The sequence below is a fragment of the Aptenodytes patagonicus genome, chromosome 6, assembly GCF_965638725.1.
Source record: "Aptenodytes patagonicus chromosome 6, bAptPat1.pri.cur, whole genome shotgun sequence".
Lineage (NCBI taxonomy): Eukaryota > Metazoa > Chordata > Aves > Sphenisciformes > Spheniscidae > Aptenodytes > Aptenodytes patagonicus.
In genome coordinates, this window is record NC_134954.1 from 70,610,595 (window position 1) to 70,632,576 (window position 21,982).

General features: G+C 37.1%; 1 protein-coding gene across 3 annotated transcripts in view; it reads right to left on the reverse strand.

The window, feature by feature from the left end:
• LRP1B (LDL receptor related protein 1B) overlaps window positions 1-21,982 on the reverse strand; it is a 780,133-nt gene that overhangs the window by 356,337 nt on the left and 401,814 nt on the right. For all 3 annotated transcript variants that reach the window (XM_076343117.1, XM_076343116.1, XM_076343115.1), the window contains one exon: window positions 20,855-21,112. In XM_076343117.1, the coding sequence (XP_076199232.1) occupies window positions 20,855-21,112 (258 nt within the window). The remainder of the gene's footprint in view (window positions 1-20,854; window positions 21,113-21,982) is intronic.

A 21,982-nucleotide genomic window follows, 5' to 3' on the forward strand; every position in this document is an offset into this window, starting at 1 on the left:
AAAGCTGTGTGTAGATATGCATGTCTAAAACCACTGTATGTAATAGCAGACGTGTGTGCATGCGTTCATTTTCATTTCAATTACTTTTTTTTTTGTAGTTCTGAGAAATCTGGATGCTGCCAGATTTCTGATTCAACTGCCACAATAAGTAGCATCAACGTAACTGTCTGCGCAAGACTTATATAGAGAAGTTTCTTAACAATGATGCCGGGAGTTTCCCTTCTCGGGACACTAGGGTAGCTTCACAACTGCCTAACACAAGTGTTTTAAAACAGTCAGTTCTTTTTCTTGTGGGATCCTGGAACCACTTTTTGTAAATGTCTTCTAAATCCTGCATTTTTCTTACAAGTCCATCTACCTGTCCATACATAGTCTTACTGTTACAGTAAGCAAAAGTATAAAGAAGCGCAAAAAACGTAACTGAGATTTCTTTACTTCCTCTTCTTGTTGACAGTACTCTATTGATACCACCCTGTGAGACTGAATGAGTTATTCTTAAATGAAGAACTCAGTAACAGTATTTCCTGTTAAATATTTTCAATGTTAAATATTAATGACTTTTTTATTTTAAAAGTGTATATTCATTATATTAAAATGGTTTCAAAACACTGCTAACGTAAGTTGCAATTCTTTCATGATGACAGAAGCCAGATGTAATAAAATATCATTTCACACAGCAGCTTTTTTCTGTTGTTGTTATTTTCAGTTTTCTCTATTTCTATCATCCTTCACAAGTTGAATTTTTAGGGTTTTTTTCCCCACTCCAAAAAGAACCTGTTGCTGCCATCACATACATGCTGCATTGGAGAATGTAAAGTAAACTTTATTCAGAAAGAAATTGTAGTCATCAAGTTTTTGACAATAACTGAGGGCTTATGAGTCATGCATTTGCTAAATACTTAAAATAGATGTGAAGACTCATGTGTTGTCCTTCAAAGTGCAGGTAACATAAACAAGATTTACTCAATAAAATATCAGGAATAGCTTCCAGCTGTATTCCATCTCAGCCATCCCATTACACAGTTCACTGCTGTCTCTTCTATCTCAGATTTCTCCCCTTCTGCTATTCATTTTCCTTTTAATTCAAAGCGTATATTATGCCTCTTCCCTTCTGATAGCTCCTATTACAAAGATATGCTGAGCCAGAATAAAGAAATGCTCCATTTAGTCCAGTATCCAACCTCCAGAGGAGGCCAATGTCAGGTGCACTATGAGGCATACGCGAGCACTGATATATTTTAGACAATAGGGAGCAAAAGCAATTTTTTTCCCTCGTCCAAACAAAATAGAGGACATGCTTTTAAAAATATCAGAAAAACTCTGTCCCTCTGGAAATCGGCAATAGTTGAAGCATTTTCAATGTGTCTGCTTGCTACTTCCAGAAGTTGGATTCATGGAATTAAAGGTTTATGGCTCACCGATTCAGTGAGACTTTTGAAAATTGAACATAGGCTTCCATGTAATAGAAGCAATTCTGAAAACAGTATTTGTAAAGAGTGAAAGTTACAAAAGGGATTCAATTTTAAATATTTGTAGAAATAAAACTAGTAATTAAATTCCTGCAATGAGAGCTCTGGAAGATTGCTATACATTGGGAAGTGGACGAAAAGGAACAAGCTTAAGCAGCAGCCCACTGGAGGAGGGTACTGTTTTCTTCTTAACGTGTGGGAAAAGTACCTATTTTTACATATATGCAATATATATCCAAAAGGCATGTCACACACAGATTATTAGATCTGTTAACACAACAATACTCATATTTATAAAATGTTGGCTGTATTTTTTCCTTAGTTATTCTTTAACATACCACAAGAAATAGCACTAAACAGGTTTTTTATATGGAAAACAAGGATAATTAATTGAAGGTCATATTAGGGAGAACCATTTGCATCAAATAGTTAGAACTGAGGTTGCTGAGCAATCCAGGAAAAGTGAGGCATGCAGGAGCAGTTTCACCCCATAACCTTTGTGCAAAGGCTTCAAAAAGCATTGGCAACTCTTAACACCAATTTACCCGATTTCCCTTCCCCAGCAGGTTGTCTTTGGGAAGGGCATGGAGGTACCAGCAGCACAGGCTATTTGAGAGACTTTGGCTCATCACAGCTGCATTCCTTGTAAAGCTGTTCATTGCAAAGCATGCTATGCTTAAAGACTTAATCACATCATTTCCAGAAAAAGAGGCACATTAATTCACATTTTTCTTCGGAAGTCTACTGCATGAAATGGAGGAGCGAGCTCCCACTATGGAAAGAACACTTCTCTCAAAAATAGACCTTCTGGGGCAGTACATCACTGTAATCTAGTAATTAACCTGGACATTCAACAGACAGTAGCATTTGCATTTAACAGTCGTCTTTGTACCACGTGCTTTGCAGTGAATTGGACACATCCAGTCTCTCACAAGAGAATAAGTTTATAATCGTCCAAGTCCACTCCCCCATAAATTTATATTCTATATGAAAAATCCACTTAGCTAGCAGATAACGTTTTTATGAATCAAACTTTTAATCTCTATGGTTTCGCCAGCAGCTATGCATTAAGCTGCTTTGAACGGCTCTCCAGCTATCACAGAAGTTGAATGCACTGTATACCATAGAGATAAGGTTTTGGTTGCACTGGGAACTTTTGAAATATATGTAACTTCTTGTACTCAAGAAGTTACTTCTTGTACTCAAGAAGTTACTGAATTCATTTCATGCCTATTTATGGATTCATATATTAAAACCCAGTATGTACAGATGTCTAGTCCACTCACATCTTTAAAGTAATTAATCTTTTTTTCTTTCATTCACACAGTTTCCGAAGTCTCTAAAAATAAATGCCTCCCCTTGAAAACAAACATGTTTATTCTGAGCAATCTTGTATATATTTTTGATGGTTTTTCCTATATTAATAACAGTTTCCTTGGAGCACTTCTGCCCAATGTGACCATCCTTCCTTTATACATCCTCAATAAAAACTAGGATTTCCTCTTAAGGACTTCATAAAGGATAGCTGAGAAATCATACAGTCTAAATTCTACTCTAGTTGATGACACTATGTAAACCACGGGCACTAGCAAAAGTGTGGCGAGAAGTAGGCTTTGTCTATTTTTTTAAACACACAAATATTATTATACCTTTAGAGAAAATAGCAATTTATATGAGGGTGGCTAAATCTTCAAAGGGTACTGGAAATATATGTCTTATGGCCAAAATATAGTTCATGAAAATCAGAGCCACACTGAATGACTGTCTTCTTTCACTTTAATTTTCAAACATATATCTTGTACTGTATGCATTACTACATTTATTTCAATTTCAAATCAAGACGTGCACAAGAAGACTTCAGTTAACAGAAGAGAGGGAAAAGCAGTGCCATATTCTTGTATTTATACTACTGTTGTAATCGAGGATTCAGCACATGTACTGCCTATTAAAATCAATATTATGTTAACAGATTCCATTTTTTCCAGATGTTGAAGGAAGACTAGAAACAGAAAAATTAGTAAGCTTTCTCCACTGATACACTCCAGTAAAAGCATCCTTTGTTTTTAATGTGAGAAATGATCTAAGCAAACTACTCGCTGGAACTCATAGTAGTTGGAGTCTTTTTTAGAAACTTCTGAGTGGACTGGGGAATGATTTTGGATGAAATAGAATTTAAATTAAAAATGCTCAGTGCACTCTCCATATGCTTCTGGTTAATAACGAAAGAGAGAGACAACCTCTCTCTATTTTAAGGGAAAGAACTTAACTTCTACTACCTTATATACTTAACATTTTCCTTGCTCTGAACATGACTGCAATGAGGACTGCCTAAAGGAACTTGGAAATCTACTCAAGACTCAAGGTGCAACAATTTCATTGACAGTTACTATGGGAAACTAGAACCGTGATTCATTCTTTGTCTTTGGGCATGGTTTTGGACCTTTTTTTTAAATATATATATATATATAGCAATTCAGTATTGATTTCTTGCTTGCATTTTCCCAAAATTAATGTATATATTTGAAAATGCTTAAAAGTAATCTGTATTTTTGTCACAATTTTTTTTTTTCTTTTGCAAAAGTTGATCTTAAAGGAAGAATTATTTTGATTTACCCAAAAAGCTAAAAAAAAAAAAAGGTACTAATTTTTCTTCCATAAGCCATTTACATCTCTTCTGAAGGAACATAACATCCAGACTTCCACACAGAAAGTATTCTGGGCTTGCCTGGGGGAGATGAGAGAAGGGGAAGTGGTTTAAAAAGAGGTGGTTGTATCTTCAATAACAGAGCATGGGTGGGCAGGTACCCTGACTCCCCTTGATTGCAGCCTCGAAACCGCAGTTGCGGGGAGGGAAGTGTTTGCTACTCCTACTGCACCGAAACATCAAATGTTTATTTTATGGAAATCTTTCTACTTTGCGGAGAGCAGCTGAGCATTGTCACAGGTAGTCAGGTCTGCTAAGAGTCACTTGTTTAATTTATTCTATTATACGAGCAGGGTAGTTCTGAGGATTGTGCAACAGTTGTTTGGACGGTTGGCCATATGCTAGGGGAATAAACGCTTCGGAGAAGCAAGAGAGGATCGCTGTAATAAAACTTTCAGGAGCTTAACATTTCTGTAATGAGCATCCTAACACATGGAAGATGTCAGTATAGTCCCTAACGGTCATGCAATATAGGAGAGCAAGGGTGGTACTGCTCAAGTGCCTTGTGCCAGGAGGAGTCACCTTCTGGTCCCTCTTTCCCCAAAGGCCAGGACAACAGATCTGCAGATCTCCTAGGCATGTTCACACCCGCTTACTCTACAACCTGTTTGCCTCTGGGGCTCGCTTTCATAAACCAGACTGGAGTAAATAAGAGTTTGCTTCACTGTATTTTGACTAAGGAAGCATCTCCTGCTTCCTGCTGAGCCAAAAGCGGTGAGACAGAAACAAAGGTTAAAAAAAAAGATTAATCTGGAAGCCAAAACCACGAAAAATGAGATAACATGAAAAATAAGTAAAAATGGGACAACGTATTTGAGACATTTTGCCTTTCCCTATGTTTTCTCAATCTTCAGGGTGTATTTTTTCCACATATATGTATTTTACTTCTCCACTACTAGAAAGTTGCTTTAATTTTTTGACTGAAAGCTGAGATTTTAGCAGGTGAGGCTTTGTGAATTGTGTAAGATAGGTAAATGATAAAAGTGCCAGGCATGGACAGACCTGTTTAGCTTAATTTACTATCTATTTTAAAAAAAAGAGATAAAATTACGTATTTGCAAAGGAACCAACACATTTTATTCCAAAGAAGAAGAGCAAGCAGCTTGGGGATAGGCTTTTTGCCTGCACCTGAGTAAAAAGACAAGTTTCGAACACGAAGACAAACAGTAGCAAGCCTTTCTTTTTCTAAAATAGCCAGTAGTGGTGAGACCAGGTAAATAGTAGCTAAACACGCTTAAATGACAGGCTGTGAAATCTTGCAGAAGCACTGCCTTTGCTGTGCCTCTCTTCTGAGAGTAATGTTCCTAATTAGCAGCCCAGATAACCTTATACTGACACTGTGCTTGGGGAAGTTAAGCTGGCATAGATTTTTCTGTGCCCCTTCTACTGACAGCAATTTCCCGTAATTATGTCTGCAATGCCATTTACAAAATATGATTTTTATTAAAAGTGTCACCATTCAATAAGTTAGACACACTGGTGTCTAAACTTTTAATAGCCATGTTCTGAGTGATTATTGCATATGTTTAAAAATGAAAAATCAAATGAAAAATATCCATCTATCTTTTCCAAATGACTCATCCTCAAATATTTAATTCCTTTGAATTAAATCAGCCTTCTCAGATACTGTTTGTAAAGAGTATAATGCAAAACCTAAAACATACTAAATTTAAATAAGCACTTTAAAGCATCCAGACTTCAAGTTCCTCAAAAGAAAAGAAAGCTTTTCCTCGTTTGCTGAGTAACGTAATTTAAATTTCAATAAATTGGGTTACTGTTGAAAATACAGTTTGTATTCTTCCAACCCTACAGGATATTAGAAGATACTGCTTTAAAAAACTATAAATGTGAACATTTAGACAATAGCAGTTTCCCCAAGCTGAAGAGTTGTCAAAAATATGAGCCTAATCTAAATATTATGAATACTTAGTGAAAGCATTCTGATAGCACACGAAGACACCTAGTCTCTCAGAGACGTAGTCTATCCAGTCACTCAGAGATTCAATCGTTCAGCTTCCAACTAGGTACAGACGAGAACACGTTTAGGCACTTATTCTGTATGGGCATTCCTCTTTCTGTTCAAAATCAGACTTTTATCCTTCTACTGGGTGGAGCCCACTTATCAAGAAGAGAAGATCCAACACCTGAAACTTCACACAATTTAGGAGTTTCTAAAATCAGCAGTTCCGTAACTTTCAAAGGACTCCATGAAGACCGTGACACAGTCTGGCCTACAAGATCCCTGTCAGTCCTCACATCTATGAATTAATATATGAGATAAGATACGGTCATACAAGCCAGTTTTGGGGCCTCTAAAGCAGTACAGCAGATAGCTATGTAAGTTTGCCGCTCAGCTCAAAATATAGTATTAGCCCACCCGGTGGCCCTGTTCTACCTACATCTTGCCTTGCAAGAGTCCTGTTGTACACTTCTATTTCTACAGAAGCTCGACATTTTCAGGTTTTTTATGGCTTAGTTTCTTAGGCCGCTATGAGGCATGTTACTACAGACGGAAGTCCGGCAACAGAGTATTATTAAGACAGACATGCTATAGTACATTGGCTGAGGCTGAACATTGAGTAGGTACTGAGAGAGAAATGCAGGTTTAATAATAAACTTCTTCCTCCCATTGGGAACGCAGGGATCTACAGAACAATAACAACAAAAAATCACATCTTCCACTTCTAACAAATCCCTCTGTTTACAGAACATTCAGACGAAATGTGACGACAGCGGACCCCAGGCATGCTTGGGTCTGTGCCTTTGCCAGGAATTTTAAAGCAGGGTAGCAAAATCTGGTCCTAAATTTTTTAACAACATATTTCTTCTTTTACTCGTGTTATAGAATGATTCTACCACACAATGCATCAAGTTTCTGGAATGAGTAAAATGAGTGAAATCTTCTGTTACTGGGTCTTGAGTCACAGGGTTGGCTGTGTTGCCAACAGATTAAACAAGCAAGGAAAAAGTGTGAAACAATGAAATAAGGGCCTTATGAATGGCCCTATCTTTTAAACCTGAGTATTTTGATTTTTTAGAAGTGAATTTTCTGACATCAATCTCATGTCAGAAACAAGTAAGAATAGTCGAAAACCATAACGCTTCTAATTTCTGCATTACTGAGTTTCAAACACATTGCCCAGTGATTATAAACTTGTAGTGGGGTCCCAGTAGCCTGCATACATGCTGAACAATAAAGACAGATTTATAGAGGTACATAGCTATAACAGACTCTTTTTTTTTTAACTGCACATTCAAAAGCTCCTTATAAATCTGCTGAGACTGTAAATCAAACCCAGTTATTTCCTTCAAAGCAGTTAAGTCATCCACAGTTAAAATTAAAGCATATTTCAGCTGCAATAGGCATCCCATCAAGCATGTGGACTAAGAGAACTACTGCGGGGAAAACGACATGGCTACATTAGGCTGTATCACTTGCCTCGTTTCACCACCTTCCATCAAAGGCAAAAGTCTACAACCTTCCACCTTCCTAGGACTGCCTGCCGCACATATTATGAACTTCATAAACCATCATCACACAAAAATAAGGTCACTTAAACATTTTCCCATAAAGACGCTAAGCAGTAGATTATTACAATTTTAAAGATACATCAATAAAATATGGAGTTACTTTTGCAATACAAAGTGTTTAAGGAAGATGACTTCCAGAGAAAGTTTGAACAGTTTAATACCAGAGGCAGGCAATGGTGCTTTAAGGAATGCTTTTGGGGAGATAATGTAGAAGTAAATTATCTTCATCAGCTCTTAAAGAAAGACATAGGGAACACAGGAAACTTATATTGCACATTTTTTGTAGAAGGTAACATTGGTCAGACAACACTGGTTCACAGGATCTGGAGCATGCTGTAGTTTCTTGCAGGTAAAATGCAGGTCATAATGTTGTAGGATAATTTTATTTTGAGCCCACTAGAGTTGCTATTAGCAATATATGGTCTAGACAATATGAATATGCAGTACATGACATGATCTATAAATCAATCTGTTTCTTTTCCCCAAAGGGCATTATTACATTCAATTTTAATCAGAAGGTAATACTGACCATGGAGTATTTCATTCTGATCTACAGATATATTCATATCGGGCACAAAAGTCTTTATCTTCATCTCAAATATATTAGGGGAAAAGGAGAACACATTACACTTTCCAAAAAAATTATTTGCTAAAATAGATTTTATTACAGAACTTGTTTATAATATAATTAAAATCTGCATACAGAGTCTAATTTAAATCCAGCTTGAGAATTACGACTTAGAGAATACTAGAAAATTTTAAAATATCTTTAGTTATAAAAAATATAACCTACACAGTTAGCAAATATATACCTCATTGTTCCACATAATACCTCTGAAACAAAACCATATCATGTACCTTACTAGACGAGATAGCCTCTTTTTTTAGGGTTGCTAAGAAAAAGAAATTGCTTCTTATATTAAAGGACATTAAGCTGTTTTCTTCATCTTTTTCCCTCCCTCTAACAGAGGAATCACTGTCACCACCTGATGCCATCAGCACGCCTGTACTTCTGCAAAACACTCAAAACCACTGTACAGCACCCACTAATGTCACTTGCCTCACATTATAGTTTGAGCAAAACAAACAAATAAAACCCTTCCTGTCTATGAAATGCCAACTGGCTATAACAAATGCACACTCATGTAATCATCGCCTTATCCTCCCTTTCTTCCTATCTGTCCTCTTCTTTTTTTCATCCATTTATTACATCTTTTCAATATCAAAACAGTAACCTTTGAGGAGAAGACTGTTATTTATTGTATGTGACCTGACCAACAAAGCAGACAACTGCCCAGACTTAAAATACAGGCATCGTTGATGCGCTTAAAAAAAAAAAAAGTTATTTTTTCTTGCTAACTTATTTCCAGTAATGCAAGAAATAAAAATAAAACATGGGTTTAGAGCTATGCATTAATTATTTTTCTATCCATTTTCAACCAGGCATCAGGACACTGGGGTTTTTTTTGCTTATTTATTTCGATCATCATCACTATAGTGATGGGATCCAGGTATTGGTCTACCTCAGCATTATTTTAAAATGGAGTACCACTACAGGTTCCATTAAAAAGTCTCATAAACCACTCAGCTGTTGCTTCCAGTAATATGGCTCAAACTCAATGCTCTTATATTTGCAGAACTTGAACTTTGCTTTCAGAAAGCTTCCAGCCCTTTCCAAAACTAGCCACTTTAGAAAGATATGAGGCCATAATCCCACCTCTTCTCAACTACAGAAGTCTTGTGTACTTTGTGCTAACTCCTTCTACCTTGTGTATCCCCTATCATTTTAGCATTTTAGTTTTTAAACCTCACAGCATCCCTATGCCATATGGAAATACTGTTATTCTCATTTTACATTTAGAGGGGAAAAGACAAGATTACTTGCTAAATGTCATCCTGTAAGTCTCGGGAAAAACAGTGGTCTCCTGACTACCAGCATATTGCCTTTCTTCCTAAATCACTCCTCCTTTCATGTAAACAGTAAAAAGAATTTGTCCCAACACTTGCAAAGAAATACAGAGGAGAGACATAAATATGCATTGCATCCCTCCTCCAGGTCCCCTCTACAACGTATGCTCTTGTCTTCCTTGTAGTAATATTTTTTGCCCACCCTAATGTTAAATTACTTGCGCGGTGAGTGATCCCACAGGCAGCAAGATACACGGTGTTAATGCTCTCTGTGTTGAAGAGCGGAGCAGGAGCACGGCACCAGCTGCTGCCCAGGGTCTGCCTTCACCTTACCCAGCATCCTTCCAGCCAGCAGTCGGCTCTGCCTTGCACGAGGCTCTCCAGACAATTTGAGAGTTCATGCAGAAGTGTATTTCAATTCTTTTCGGAGCAGCTATCTTCAAATATTTTTTTTCTCAGTCTACTTTATGAAAGAATAATTGTCTGTCCAAGCATATGTTTGCAAAAGGAAAAATGCCAAAAACTCAAACTGTGACCAACTATTTTGGAAGATACAGAACGTGGATTACAGTGCATTCACAAACTGTTATAAAATATGTTTTTCCACTACTTCATCTTACATGAGTTGCCTTTTCCCAATGGCTTCGTTTCTGAAGGGAATGCAGTGGTTACAACTATTTAAAACGAATCTGAATTTTGCAACCAGTTGAATGACTCAATAACTAACCAATATATCCTCCAAAGAGTTTTAAAATTAAAATGCATGGTTTCAGTATATTCATAACTAGAAGAGAAACAGCATTGATCTTTTTAAACGCATTATACTTATCTCCTTATATGTAAATATAAAAATACTCCCCCATATTAAAAGATGGAATCATATAAAGTAAAACAGCAACATATGACATGCAAGCAAGTCCAAAAATACCAAAAAGAGCGAGTCTCTGGAAATGCAAATTGTGGCAAGTATCCCCCCACACTCCTCAATCAGCTTATTATTTTTGCTTATAAAGTGTGACAGAGATTTTACGCAATTACACATGCAAAGACTATCCAAACTTTATCATCAGCTCGAGAACTGTCATGGTGAATGCCTAACCCAACACATCAAACTGCAGCTGTTCTGTGACATGTTGATAAAATGCAGGGCTTCAGCTTTGCGCAAACAGACAAACCCTTTTGCATATTCTGTCCTTCTCTTCTCATTTAATTACTTACAATGACCAAAACGCTTTTTTTCCAAAACTAAGAAATTTATAAAGCTTAAGCCTGGCTTTAGCAAAAGTGATTTACTCCACTTAAAAGATTCGTTACATGTAATTTTTCAATTTCAGAATAAGTGCTTCACTAAAACCACCATTAAAAATTGTAAAGCCAACCCAAGATTTTATTTTATTCAACCTAACTGACAAACAGTGAGAAGGATAGGATTTGTTCTTCCATTTTATTTATTTCATAAAACTGACATGATCCATAAGGTTTTCAGCATTTCAGGTTCTACTCCAAAGCTGAAATCAAACGAAAGTTTTAAATCAAATTTCTTGCATATTAAGTAGAAACCCACAATGTTAGTTTTGTGGACTGAGAAGACAAAAATGTTTCTATGAACTGGAGAGAATATTTTTGCGCTAGTCACTGCTTCTGCCATTCAAAGAAGTTAAAAACTGAAAAAAGAAATCATATATTAAACCCCCAAATCAGATGGTGGTTTTAATTCGCCATGTCCACAACAGTGCAAATAATAATCACAGTTTTATCAACTTTTGCAAACATGCAATTCTACTTTCTGTAAGAGCTCCTGATAAAGTACTAAGTAAAGAGCAAGCCCGTTATTTTGTTCTGACCCATACAAACTCTTTGGCGTGTCTCCGCCATAGACTACAGTACAGCACAGAAACACCCAGGCTAGAGTGAGTACTGAAAGCAGACTAGCCCAGAGCCCAAAGTGATATAGCTTATATAATTTCTTAAAAAGCAGTGACAAAGATGCTGCAACTGTTTTTTATTTTATCAAATACATAGCTTCTGATTTCAGCTTTACTTGGATTAATGCAATTTCTTATTCATTTATGAAAAGCATGATCTTTACTTACCCTTTTCCCTGTAGCAATACAAAGCATTAGATCAAAACATGAGTTGCAAAACACAACAATTAGTAGAGGCCACCAGCTAGATCACAACTCGTAGTACTTGTGGTTTTATTCTAATACTCTTTTCATTGCATAAGATATGTAAACAGATTTTTTTTCTTCCTGCTGCTTCCCCAAAAACATACAGCAGGCAGAGTTTTTCTATTACTATGCATCTGATATAGAAGGGCAAAGTCATAGTACATGTGATTAAGTCCCTAACTAACAGGGGTTGTGCCAATTCACTACCGGTCACTTCATTGATGTCCTCTAGACTCAGTTCTGTATATAGCAGATACAGCACAGTGCATTCCTAAAACTTCTCAGGCTCTTTGCTGAAAACATACTGTTTCCTTATGATTTTAGCTACTGGATAAATCTCTACCTAGGACGGACTTTGGTCTGTAATTGATCAAGTGCTTCATAACGGGTACCATATTTTAGTATCAAAATATGATACCAGTTATGATGTTGGATGTAAAAAAAGAGTATTTTGGGTTTATAGATTTTCTTATGTCCCCTTCTTTCCTATAAAGACAAAAGTAGTTTTGAGGAAGCCACAGACTATTCTTTTTTAATTTTATTGCAATGTTGGTGCAACTTGCCTTCTATGATCTGTGACTCAGAGAAAAGTCTTTAGGAGGCAGAAGAACTAATTTTAATGACATGATCTGAAGTACATTATGTAAAAAGAAAGGTTTCTTGACTTCTTCAGTTTACTTTAGTGAGTTTTTTTGGATGAAGTCTGAATGAAATATTTGCATTAATAAATTAATATCTGGAAGTAAGTGACAAATTTGCTGTCAATTAGTCTAATTGAAGCAAACTTGATTAGCATTGTATATGACATGAATTTACAAAGAAATATCTCCACTTAGGAAGAAAACCACTAGCTTTATCATAAAAAATGTGAAATCTATAAATAAAATAATAAAGTACCAGCAGAAAATGAAAAAGTTGATGCATATATAATTAGTTGACGGTATCTAATACTAAATTATTAATCAGATATTTTATTGCCATTGAAGATGGTTTCTAAGAGCGTGCACCTGAAGCCTCAAGTTCATAACCAACGTTACTGAAATGGGAAAGTTACAACTATATGTCTCCTATATATCTCCTATATACATCTCCTCCCTTAGAAGAAAGGCAGAAGACAAGCTTCTGTGAATACCAAGGACATCTCAAGAGCCTGAAAGCTGTAGCATAAAGAGTAGAGGACTTTTAACAATTACTGTAGCTAGACAGTTGCTTAGATCCTGCATAGGATCAGAAGGGGGTACAAGTTTTGGTTGTAAAAGGCAACACCATTCTGTCCTTGTTTCATTTGCAGCATGTTACAAAAAAGAAAGGACTTTCTGGTTTCAGCAGACAGCAAAGAAAGTACTCAACCAGCACTGGAATCGGAGGAATGAGGGAGCATCTTTCCTGATCTCTGAGAAGGCTGTGCTATGCAAATGTCTGCATCTCCCTGGACATTTGCTCATTATTGAAGTCCACACTGAATTTACAGAAGCTGAATAAGTTCAGTTTTTGTGAAAATCATATTACAAAGAACAGTTCCAGTGACTACCAAGTAAAAACCAAAACGAAGCCAACATGGTACATATGGATGTCAAAAGCTTATGGGAAAATGTGTGTCTAATCTCATAAAACATGTATTATTTAATTCCACATTTCAGAGAAGAGTGTTTTTTTTTTTTACTGACATTTCATTATTCTTGTATCTGGGGATACAAAAGCATTTGTAAAATATTCACTACAAAACTGTGCATTTTATATTTGCGGCAACCTAGTTATCTACACATTAGATTTTTACAGCCCTCACAATTATTTCATTCGATCTTCAAAACCTTGTTAACAAAATACAAATGTTACTGGTTTACAGGCAGTATAATAATTCAATTTAATAGAGAGGAAGAATCCTTCAGCATTATGCCTGTTAAAGATAAATGTACCTGTTTACTGATACTATGACAAAGTGTCCATTTTTTATTTACAGAATCCCTTGCTACTGTGGGAGTTAGCCTGCTTGCTCTTGGATTGCCTCCCTGGTGCAAGAGCTTTTCTATCAAGGAGGAGCTGGGATGTAAGGAAGACACACAAAAGATACAGTCATGTACCACTGTTAGGACAATAATGAAGCTAATTAAGATGGAAGTCCAAAAATGGTCAGCTAGGAAGCTGACAAATCGGGGAAAAGGGAATCTGACAATGCAGCACTGACAATAAGGACATGAAGTGACGTAGGCTTTGCAGAGACAGCATTCAGGAGACTGTCCCAGGCAGAGCCTAGGAATTTAGAGGGGGCAGAAGCAATCACAAATTTGCACTAAGAAATGCCATTGAGATAAGACATTTTATTTTCTGTACTCAGTCTGAGAATTAACTGTCCATCCAGGGCATGACTACTGAAAAGCATATAAAAAGAAAACAGACAGCACGCCAGCTATGGTAAGAACAGAAGGAGGGTTTGACTGATGTCAATGAAAGATCAATTGTGGAAGCTGGATAAGTAACAAAGCTTGAAGAAATAGTAGTATTATATCTTTGAATGACTGAAAATTCCACTTGGTAATTAACAAGCAGTTAATAAATAGCTCCTGTGTCAAAAAGGATTAAGTACAGGTAACCTAACTTTGGAGGGAAATGCCACCAATTCAGAGCATCTGCCATGGAAACTTGTGCCTCAAAACAGCATAATGCAAGGTTACAGGGACACTAGTCAAGCCGGTAGCACAATCCTCAAGTCAAATTGAATGGACTGTATCCAAAAGATGCACCGAAAGCAGACAGAACTTTCACAGCTAACATTTAGAAGCTCCTAATATATGCAAGGCCCTCTTAGGATGTCTGATATACAGCTTATATCTTAACACCATCAAGCATTGAGATACACACCCGAATATATGAATACTATTCATAAAAAGAGATAATGGATTTGCAATACCCAGCGTGGTTAAAGGATGATATCCAACTGATCATGCTTGTCGGAACAGAAAGGTCGAATGAAAAGATGTGAACTACCCTTATTCTTCCAGTAAACCTGATGATCATCAAAAAGGCTATGTATAACCAATAATCAGAAAAGACTAGCTAGGAGCTAAAGATAGGAGCATACTGATAAAAGGAAGTTTCTGTACAGGCCTGAGTCTCCAAAGGAGTCTTGTCATTTCAGGGAGCAGAAAAACTGTACATAAAAGGACAATTATCAGATAGCATTGTTTCCTGCACTAAATAAAAGTCCATACTGCACCAGGAAAGCACCTCATCAAGGCTGTACCAAATACTGGATCAAAAGTTCTGTAAGTCCAGGTACACCAGAATAAGGAATGAATGTATGAACAGATGGAAAGATGATGCAAAGAAAACATTTCCCATATCAGGCCATGGAGTATGGACATCCAACTAAAGATCCGGACTTGTGACTGCTCTGAAGGGGAATAGGTAAAAGCACATGGAAATTAAAAGAAAATGTGAACATGGAAGCATATAAAAATCCCAAAAGACATTCAGGAAGACATGAGGGAAGACTCAGGAAAGATATAGTCTTACACATATGACAGTGATGGACCCATGTAACTACCTAAGATGGGGGCCAAACCTGGTTCCACGTTAAGCATCACCAAGTTCCACAGCAGTGGTCTGTGCTGGAACCTGTGTGAGATAACATTCACAACTCACCTGGAAGAAGACATGAATAACAAGGTGATAAAGTCCAATAATAAAAATAAGGTTTCCAGAATAGTAAAGAGGAGGGTCACATTTGAAGAACTGCAGGACCTCAGGAGACTGACTGACTGGGCAGTAAAAGGAGATGGGAAATTCAAGCTGAATAAACATGAAATTCATGAGAAAAGTATCCTAGTGTTGTATATTTAACGTTGGCTCTGTCTAGAGCACTTAAAATGAGATATTGACACTATTAAAAAAAACAAACAAAAACCTTTGGACAAAGTAAGAAAGGTCACTAACCCAAAAACAGCATTTGTCCAGTCTTCCCAGAAATACAAGAACTGCAATGCAAGATCAGCCAGGGCTCTAGGAGTGCCAAGTGGGTGCCATATACAGGACAAGTATGCTGTGATATTTCTTTAGGATACTCTTCTCACATCCCATTCTGGCTCCCAATACTGTATCAGACACTCTGAACACTGCTAAAGTGCCATTTGAGGTGTAAATGACCTTTGACATGAAGCCTTCTCATTTCTATTCATCTTCTAGGAGGCCTGTAAGCATAGGCTGTCTATCACAGAAGAAAAAGAAAAATCACGTTCTACAACTATATGACAGCTTATAACGCCTGTCTGGAGACAAACTTGGGGCAGACTTTATGTAGGAATAAACACCTCTCCCCAGATCTTCACAGTTGTTCTCCTCCCGAGTAAGCCAAACTTTGCTTTGATTTCTCATGAATATTCACAGGCACTTCACAGGAAGGTTGCTGACAGAAGCCCCATCCCTAGTGCTCAGTGTTCCTTCAACGATTGAGCCTCATAATGCCAAGCGAAATTATTGTAGCTATTCTGAACACAGCACTAGTAGTTGTGGTTAATCACTACTAGGAAGTGTTTTAGGTTGGGGGGGGGGGGAGGCAATTAGGGGGACCAAAACCATGGAAGAAAACAGGAATGGAACCAAACACTGTTGGATCCTGGTCAAATCCTCTGGGCTCCCTGTCTGATGGTCTTCACAGCAACCACATCCAAAAAGTGGGTGAGCCAAAAAGTCAGCTTTGGCTTGTGCTTGTGAGGGCAAGGAGAAGGTGCTGGGTTCCACAAGCAGAGAGACAAATACTTCTCCCCACCGGAGACTACCGTCCCTCCATGCCCATCACCTGTTTCCAACCTTGGAGCGACTCTTCCCCTGTGCTGCGGTAGGGCAGGCTGGAGAAGGCAGCTAGATTAAAACTGAGTTAGTACAGAAGAAGCAAGATGTTTCTTTTCATCCAGATCGGTCCTGTACAAGCACATCTGCCAACAGAAAAGTCTGTGTGCCTTCCAAGGCGAGGTAGGATCGACTGTCTGGAGGTATAAAACACCACAAGGTGGCAAAGCTAAACACAAGCATTGCAGGATTTGTACTGGTGTACTGTGATAACTGGATACCAAGAAAACCTGAATCAGCCAAGCAGAAAATACCATGCTCTGAAGCATCATCCCAGAAGAGATTTTGTTATATTCTGCAGAAGAATAGTAGCTAAAACCAAGGCCGTGCTGCCTGATGCTTGTTTGGAGAGCGTGTAAGGTACTTGGTACTTGTGATGATGGAGACACAAAATGCCTGTTAAAATGGGGAAGAAGGAGATTCCGTTATCCAGAAGATGCTGCTTTTGCTGGCCCCCCACTCCAACACACAAAAGCATTAGTATAAGATTGCACATCATGGCTTGGGAAGGGCAGAAAATTATGAGAGATTTTCCACCTTTGTGCCATTAAAAAGAATTTTTGCTAGTTTGGTCCTAGAGGTAGCACTTTACATAAATGATTGTTCCTGGAAGTCTTGCTCTACTAACTGGAAGTGGACTGTGAGCTAGTGTAAAGTGTGAAGAAGCATGCCTTTTATTATGGGCAGTGGTTGCACAAGCCTGCCTTACATGAGAATCTTCCCTGAAAGCCTATTTGGCTCCAACACTGTCTGCATAAATCTTTCCAAGAGGAAATTTTCCAGCTTCTCTTCCAAAAATCTTCTAGGTCTTAAAAAGACAATGATGAAACAACATGCCAATGCCTGGCCTTGGCTAAGACAAGAATGCCTGTGCTGACATTACCATGCCTACAGAAACCTATCCTTATTTAAAAGGATAAACCTATCTAACAAAACCTATCCATGATAAAATAAATCTTACAAGCCTGAAACTAGCTTAATAACTAAGCACAAGGAATGCCATCACTGGAGTTGCACCCCGTTCTCCCGCAGCAAGCGACACCCGAGTGCAGGATCAGCCTCTCCGCCTTCTTTACCCTTATGCAGAATAAGGTAGAGATGCAGACCAAGTTAACACTGCTCTCTTCAAAGGAATCTGGTTGTATCCACCTGGGCCACATACGTACCAAAATGAATTCATATTGGACTGTCTTTTGAGGGAGAATGCTAGATGCTAAAGGACTGTTACTTATTTTCTTCTGTGAATCCAAATAGTATGGTCACTACCTAAAGCTGGTACTATATGACCTATCATGAAAAAGAAGTCATTTTCATAGTCCCTGCTTTCCTAAATGTAGTCTTTTGTCTTAAAATATGATCTTTGTTCCTAACTATGAGACTCACTTGCCTTCACTAAAACAAACACTTTGAATAAGCCCACTTCAAGCAGTCCCTATCACTTTGTATAACTGACTTTTCTACCACTTTTTGTGTCATATGCAGATAACATGTTTTCTTCCACTAACAAAAAGAACAGATTAGAAGACTGGGATTAAAAAAAAATCAAAATTCCACAAACACTACTAAGAACACTTTTTCTTTTTTTTTTTTTTAATACTTCTAGGAATATCCTCTTTCCTATTACACACAAACACACAAAAAGAGTCTCCTATGAAGAACAGACCTTCCATTTTTATGTGAATAACTGCACAGGCATGACCATTTATTTGGCTTGAGCTGCCAGAGAATGCAATTGCACTTGAAAATGCTCAGGCTGAAATTCTTGACAAAGAATTAAAATGAATTAATTTGCCTCATCAGTTGTAGTACTATATAATGAAGATAAATAGCAGAAGTCACCTGATGGGTAACAGAAGGTGGAGGGAAGAAAAGGAAGAATTTCAAATGAAAACTCAATTTTGCAGTAGCCACAAAATGACCTATACATGTGTGCAGGCATATATAATAGATACAGTAACGCCAGACCCCTGCCATGTCCTTGCAGACATAACTCCAAGATATATGTCTGAAGGAGAAGATATTAATCAGGTGGATAATTTCTGCATTGAGTACTGGGGAAAAAAAAACAAAACCAACAAATCTGCAACAGATGAGTTCTGATTCAACCTTTGGAAGTTATTATTCCCATAAGGAGCAGCATGTTGTCCGTGCTGTCTCGTGCCTCAGATGCCCCAGTGAACCAGTCTGTTGACACTGTTCACTGCAGAGCTGTGAGCACGAGCGGGACAAAAACAGCTTTCACACTACTTGTCCCTCTGAGAATGCCCAAACCATGGGGATTGACGCTGCTCCACTGCAGCAACCCAAGAAGAGCGTCTGTGGATGTGTGTGCCTGGGAAAAAACACCACCGCAGCTAAATCTGCTAGATTTTGTCAGTCAGAGCTCCAAACCTGAATCCAAGCAATGTTTCTCTAAGTCTCCCACCACTATTTTCCAAATCAAAATTAAACAAGAATTTGGAACGATTCTCTGCAGTCGATTCATGTCCATGGGACTTTCTATTCTTCATTTAAACAAGACTGAACAGCAAAGTTTCAGAAGAATATTAGAGACCACAGGCTGATGTGTACTAGCACTGTGAAAAATTATTAGCTCATTAATTCCAGGCACTGTATTCATTTCAAACCCATCATACAGCCTTAATTTTGCAAACAGATGCACTAATGCAGATCTGAACACCGCAGAAATTAGCAATTCTCTTCACATGCAGAGAACAGAGGGAGAAGAATGTGGGAGAGAACTGGTGGAGAACTACAAAGCATGGTGTTAAGGTCCACTCTGAAGATAAATGACAGAACAGACACATGTACAGTTCGATACAAAACAAATTCTGCTAAGGACTGCAGTTAATTTGCTTGTACTTAATAAAAGGAACAGAAAATAAAATATCAATACAGAGTGAATTAAAAAAGCACAATCAAATACTACCACCAAGATTTTTAGGGCTCTTAGATATCTGAAGTATGAAAAGCCCTCTGAAATACAACATTAAAAAAAACCCTGAATAAAATGGGAAGAAGGAAAAAAAAACCCTACAACTATACTTTACATCTAGGATAAGAGAGTCCTCTAAAAGTAGAAGCATCACAATGAGTGGTGAACAAAAAAACCAAAACCCAAACCCTATTTTCAAATTCAAACCCTATTTAAATTTTCAAATTTAATTTTCTATTCTAGTAAATACATAATTAGGAAAACAAGTTAAAAAAAAATCCCTTACTCTGCAGAAATGACTACATCTTACAACAAATATCTTATTAGTTCTAAAGCACAATCTCTGTGAAGAATTTATCACTTTGACATGCATCTCTAAGAGTTATAATCAAATTTGTGATTTGAATATTCCTGAACTGGATGCTCAGAGTTTGAGATGCATTCAAAGCTATTATTTGATGCCCATCTCTCCTTAAAAGGATTTTTCAAAATCTTAGGTCCAATCTTAGGTTCCAATCTTGAGTTTTTAGAAGCCTGTTATTAACACCACCATTGCACTCTTCAGTGCTGTGGTTTATAAGCTGATCTGTGGACATCTCTTCTGTGAAAGATGAAGAAAATTGCATTTTTTTTTGACTGCGTGCTATTTTGCAGTCTGTTCACATGAGAATATGTAAGTGGATGAACACCTCCTTCAGAAGATAACAGCGTTCCACAAATTGAAAAGCTGATTGAGAAATAATGCTGTAATGCCAAAGACTAATTCAGTATGATGAGTTTAGGTATTTTTAATTTTTTTTTCTTAATGGCAAAAAAGGGCAGCAATTTATTTCCAGTAAGTCAGGAAATATTTTGTTATTTTCAAGAACAAACATACCTATGACAGTTGACAGTAAATGTGATAAGCATGTGTCTCTAATTCATTGTTAATATTGTCCCAGTAGCAAAGAATAATTTTCAAGCTTTACGTAGCACTACTTTGCCAGAGAAAAGGAAGCATTTTACACTTCTTCTTCTGTTGCACTACCGTTTTCGTAAGTTCCACACATTATATTTCGTCTATAAAAATGTACATCTTTACAAACTTCTCATAGATATAAATATTGCAACTCATACTGAGTATATATGTATATATAGGAGTGAGAAACATAAAAGTGCTTCAGTATGAGTCGCAATATTTAATGTGTTATGACTATTTTCAACAGCAAGCCCCAAAATACTTCTGAAGGCTCCTGCAACAGTTCGTCAAGACAGACACCACTGTTTTGCTAAAACACTGTCAAATACTTACTGTGAAGATACTGAGCAATGTTTATTATCCAGTCATCTGTTAGCTTCCCGGCTTTTGTTATCTTGGTACACTTCAGCTGACTTGAAAGATCCCTTGATTCAATCCAACAAATTGTGTCCTCTTTGTAGCTATAGTCTAGTGTCAAAATTGCAGATCCTTTTACAGGAGTTCGGGCAAACACTTTGCTTCCATTAAGATATAATACCTCAATTGTTTCAGAGCTTGCAGTCAGAAGAAGAGGAGGTCTATCAGCAGGCTCTAAAAACAAAGTAAAGAGAATTTAAAGGGTTAACAGACTGCGTATACCATATTTATCTGTTCAGTTTTAATGTAGTTTTTAATGTTCTTACCTGTATGTTTTAAGAGATATAATAAATTGGTTTTGTTTTTATTTTTATAACTATCACATATTCCAAATTACTAGTCTATTTTATCCTGCTGTTCTAATGGTTCACATCATTAAAGAAAATTAATTACCCTAGCCCCACAGCTTCTGTTTAATTCCAAGTATCATTATTGCAACATTTTTCATGCCTAAGTCATAAAATGAAATACAAGCTATGCAAATTATTTTTATCCAGATTACTGGCACTTCTAAAAGAATGAAGGCCAGGAAAATCTGCAGAACTTATTAAATACTAAGGTACGTTTCATATTAGAGTCTGTAAAGTAAGCCAAAACCTAGGAGTGGATGTTCCTAAAAAACCCCAAAACCAACCTACCAAAAACCGCAATGCAATGAAACCTGGCTACATCATACAGATGATGGGCCTAGTACCGTGCATTATAAAGGAGAAAGCGTCATGCAATGGAGTTTTCTCACAGCAAAAAGGGAACAGAGAATGCAGAGTTTCCATTGTGTTACCATTAACATCACAATAAACAAACAAACAAAAAATATGAAGAAGCAATTTATATTAAGATATAATATACAACTTAAAGTGTTGTCACATTCACCTGAATCACTTTGCCTAGAAATCCTGCTAGTAATTTATAAAAATACTTGAGCAACGTGTGAATAATGAAGGAAACATAATAATAATAATAATAATAATAATAATAATAATAATAATAATAATAGTAATACCCCAATAGTGAAGAATATGTACCTTAAAATGCAAAATGTTC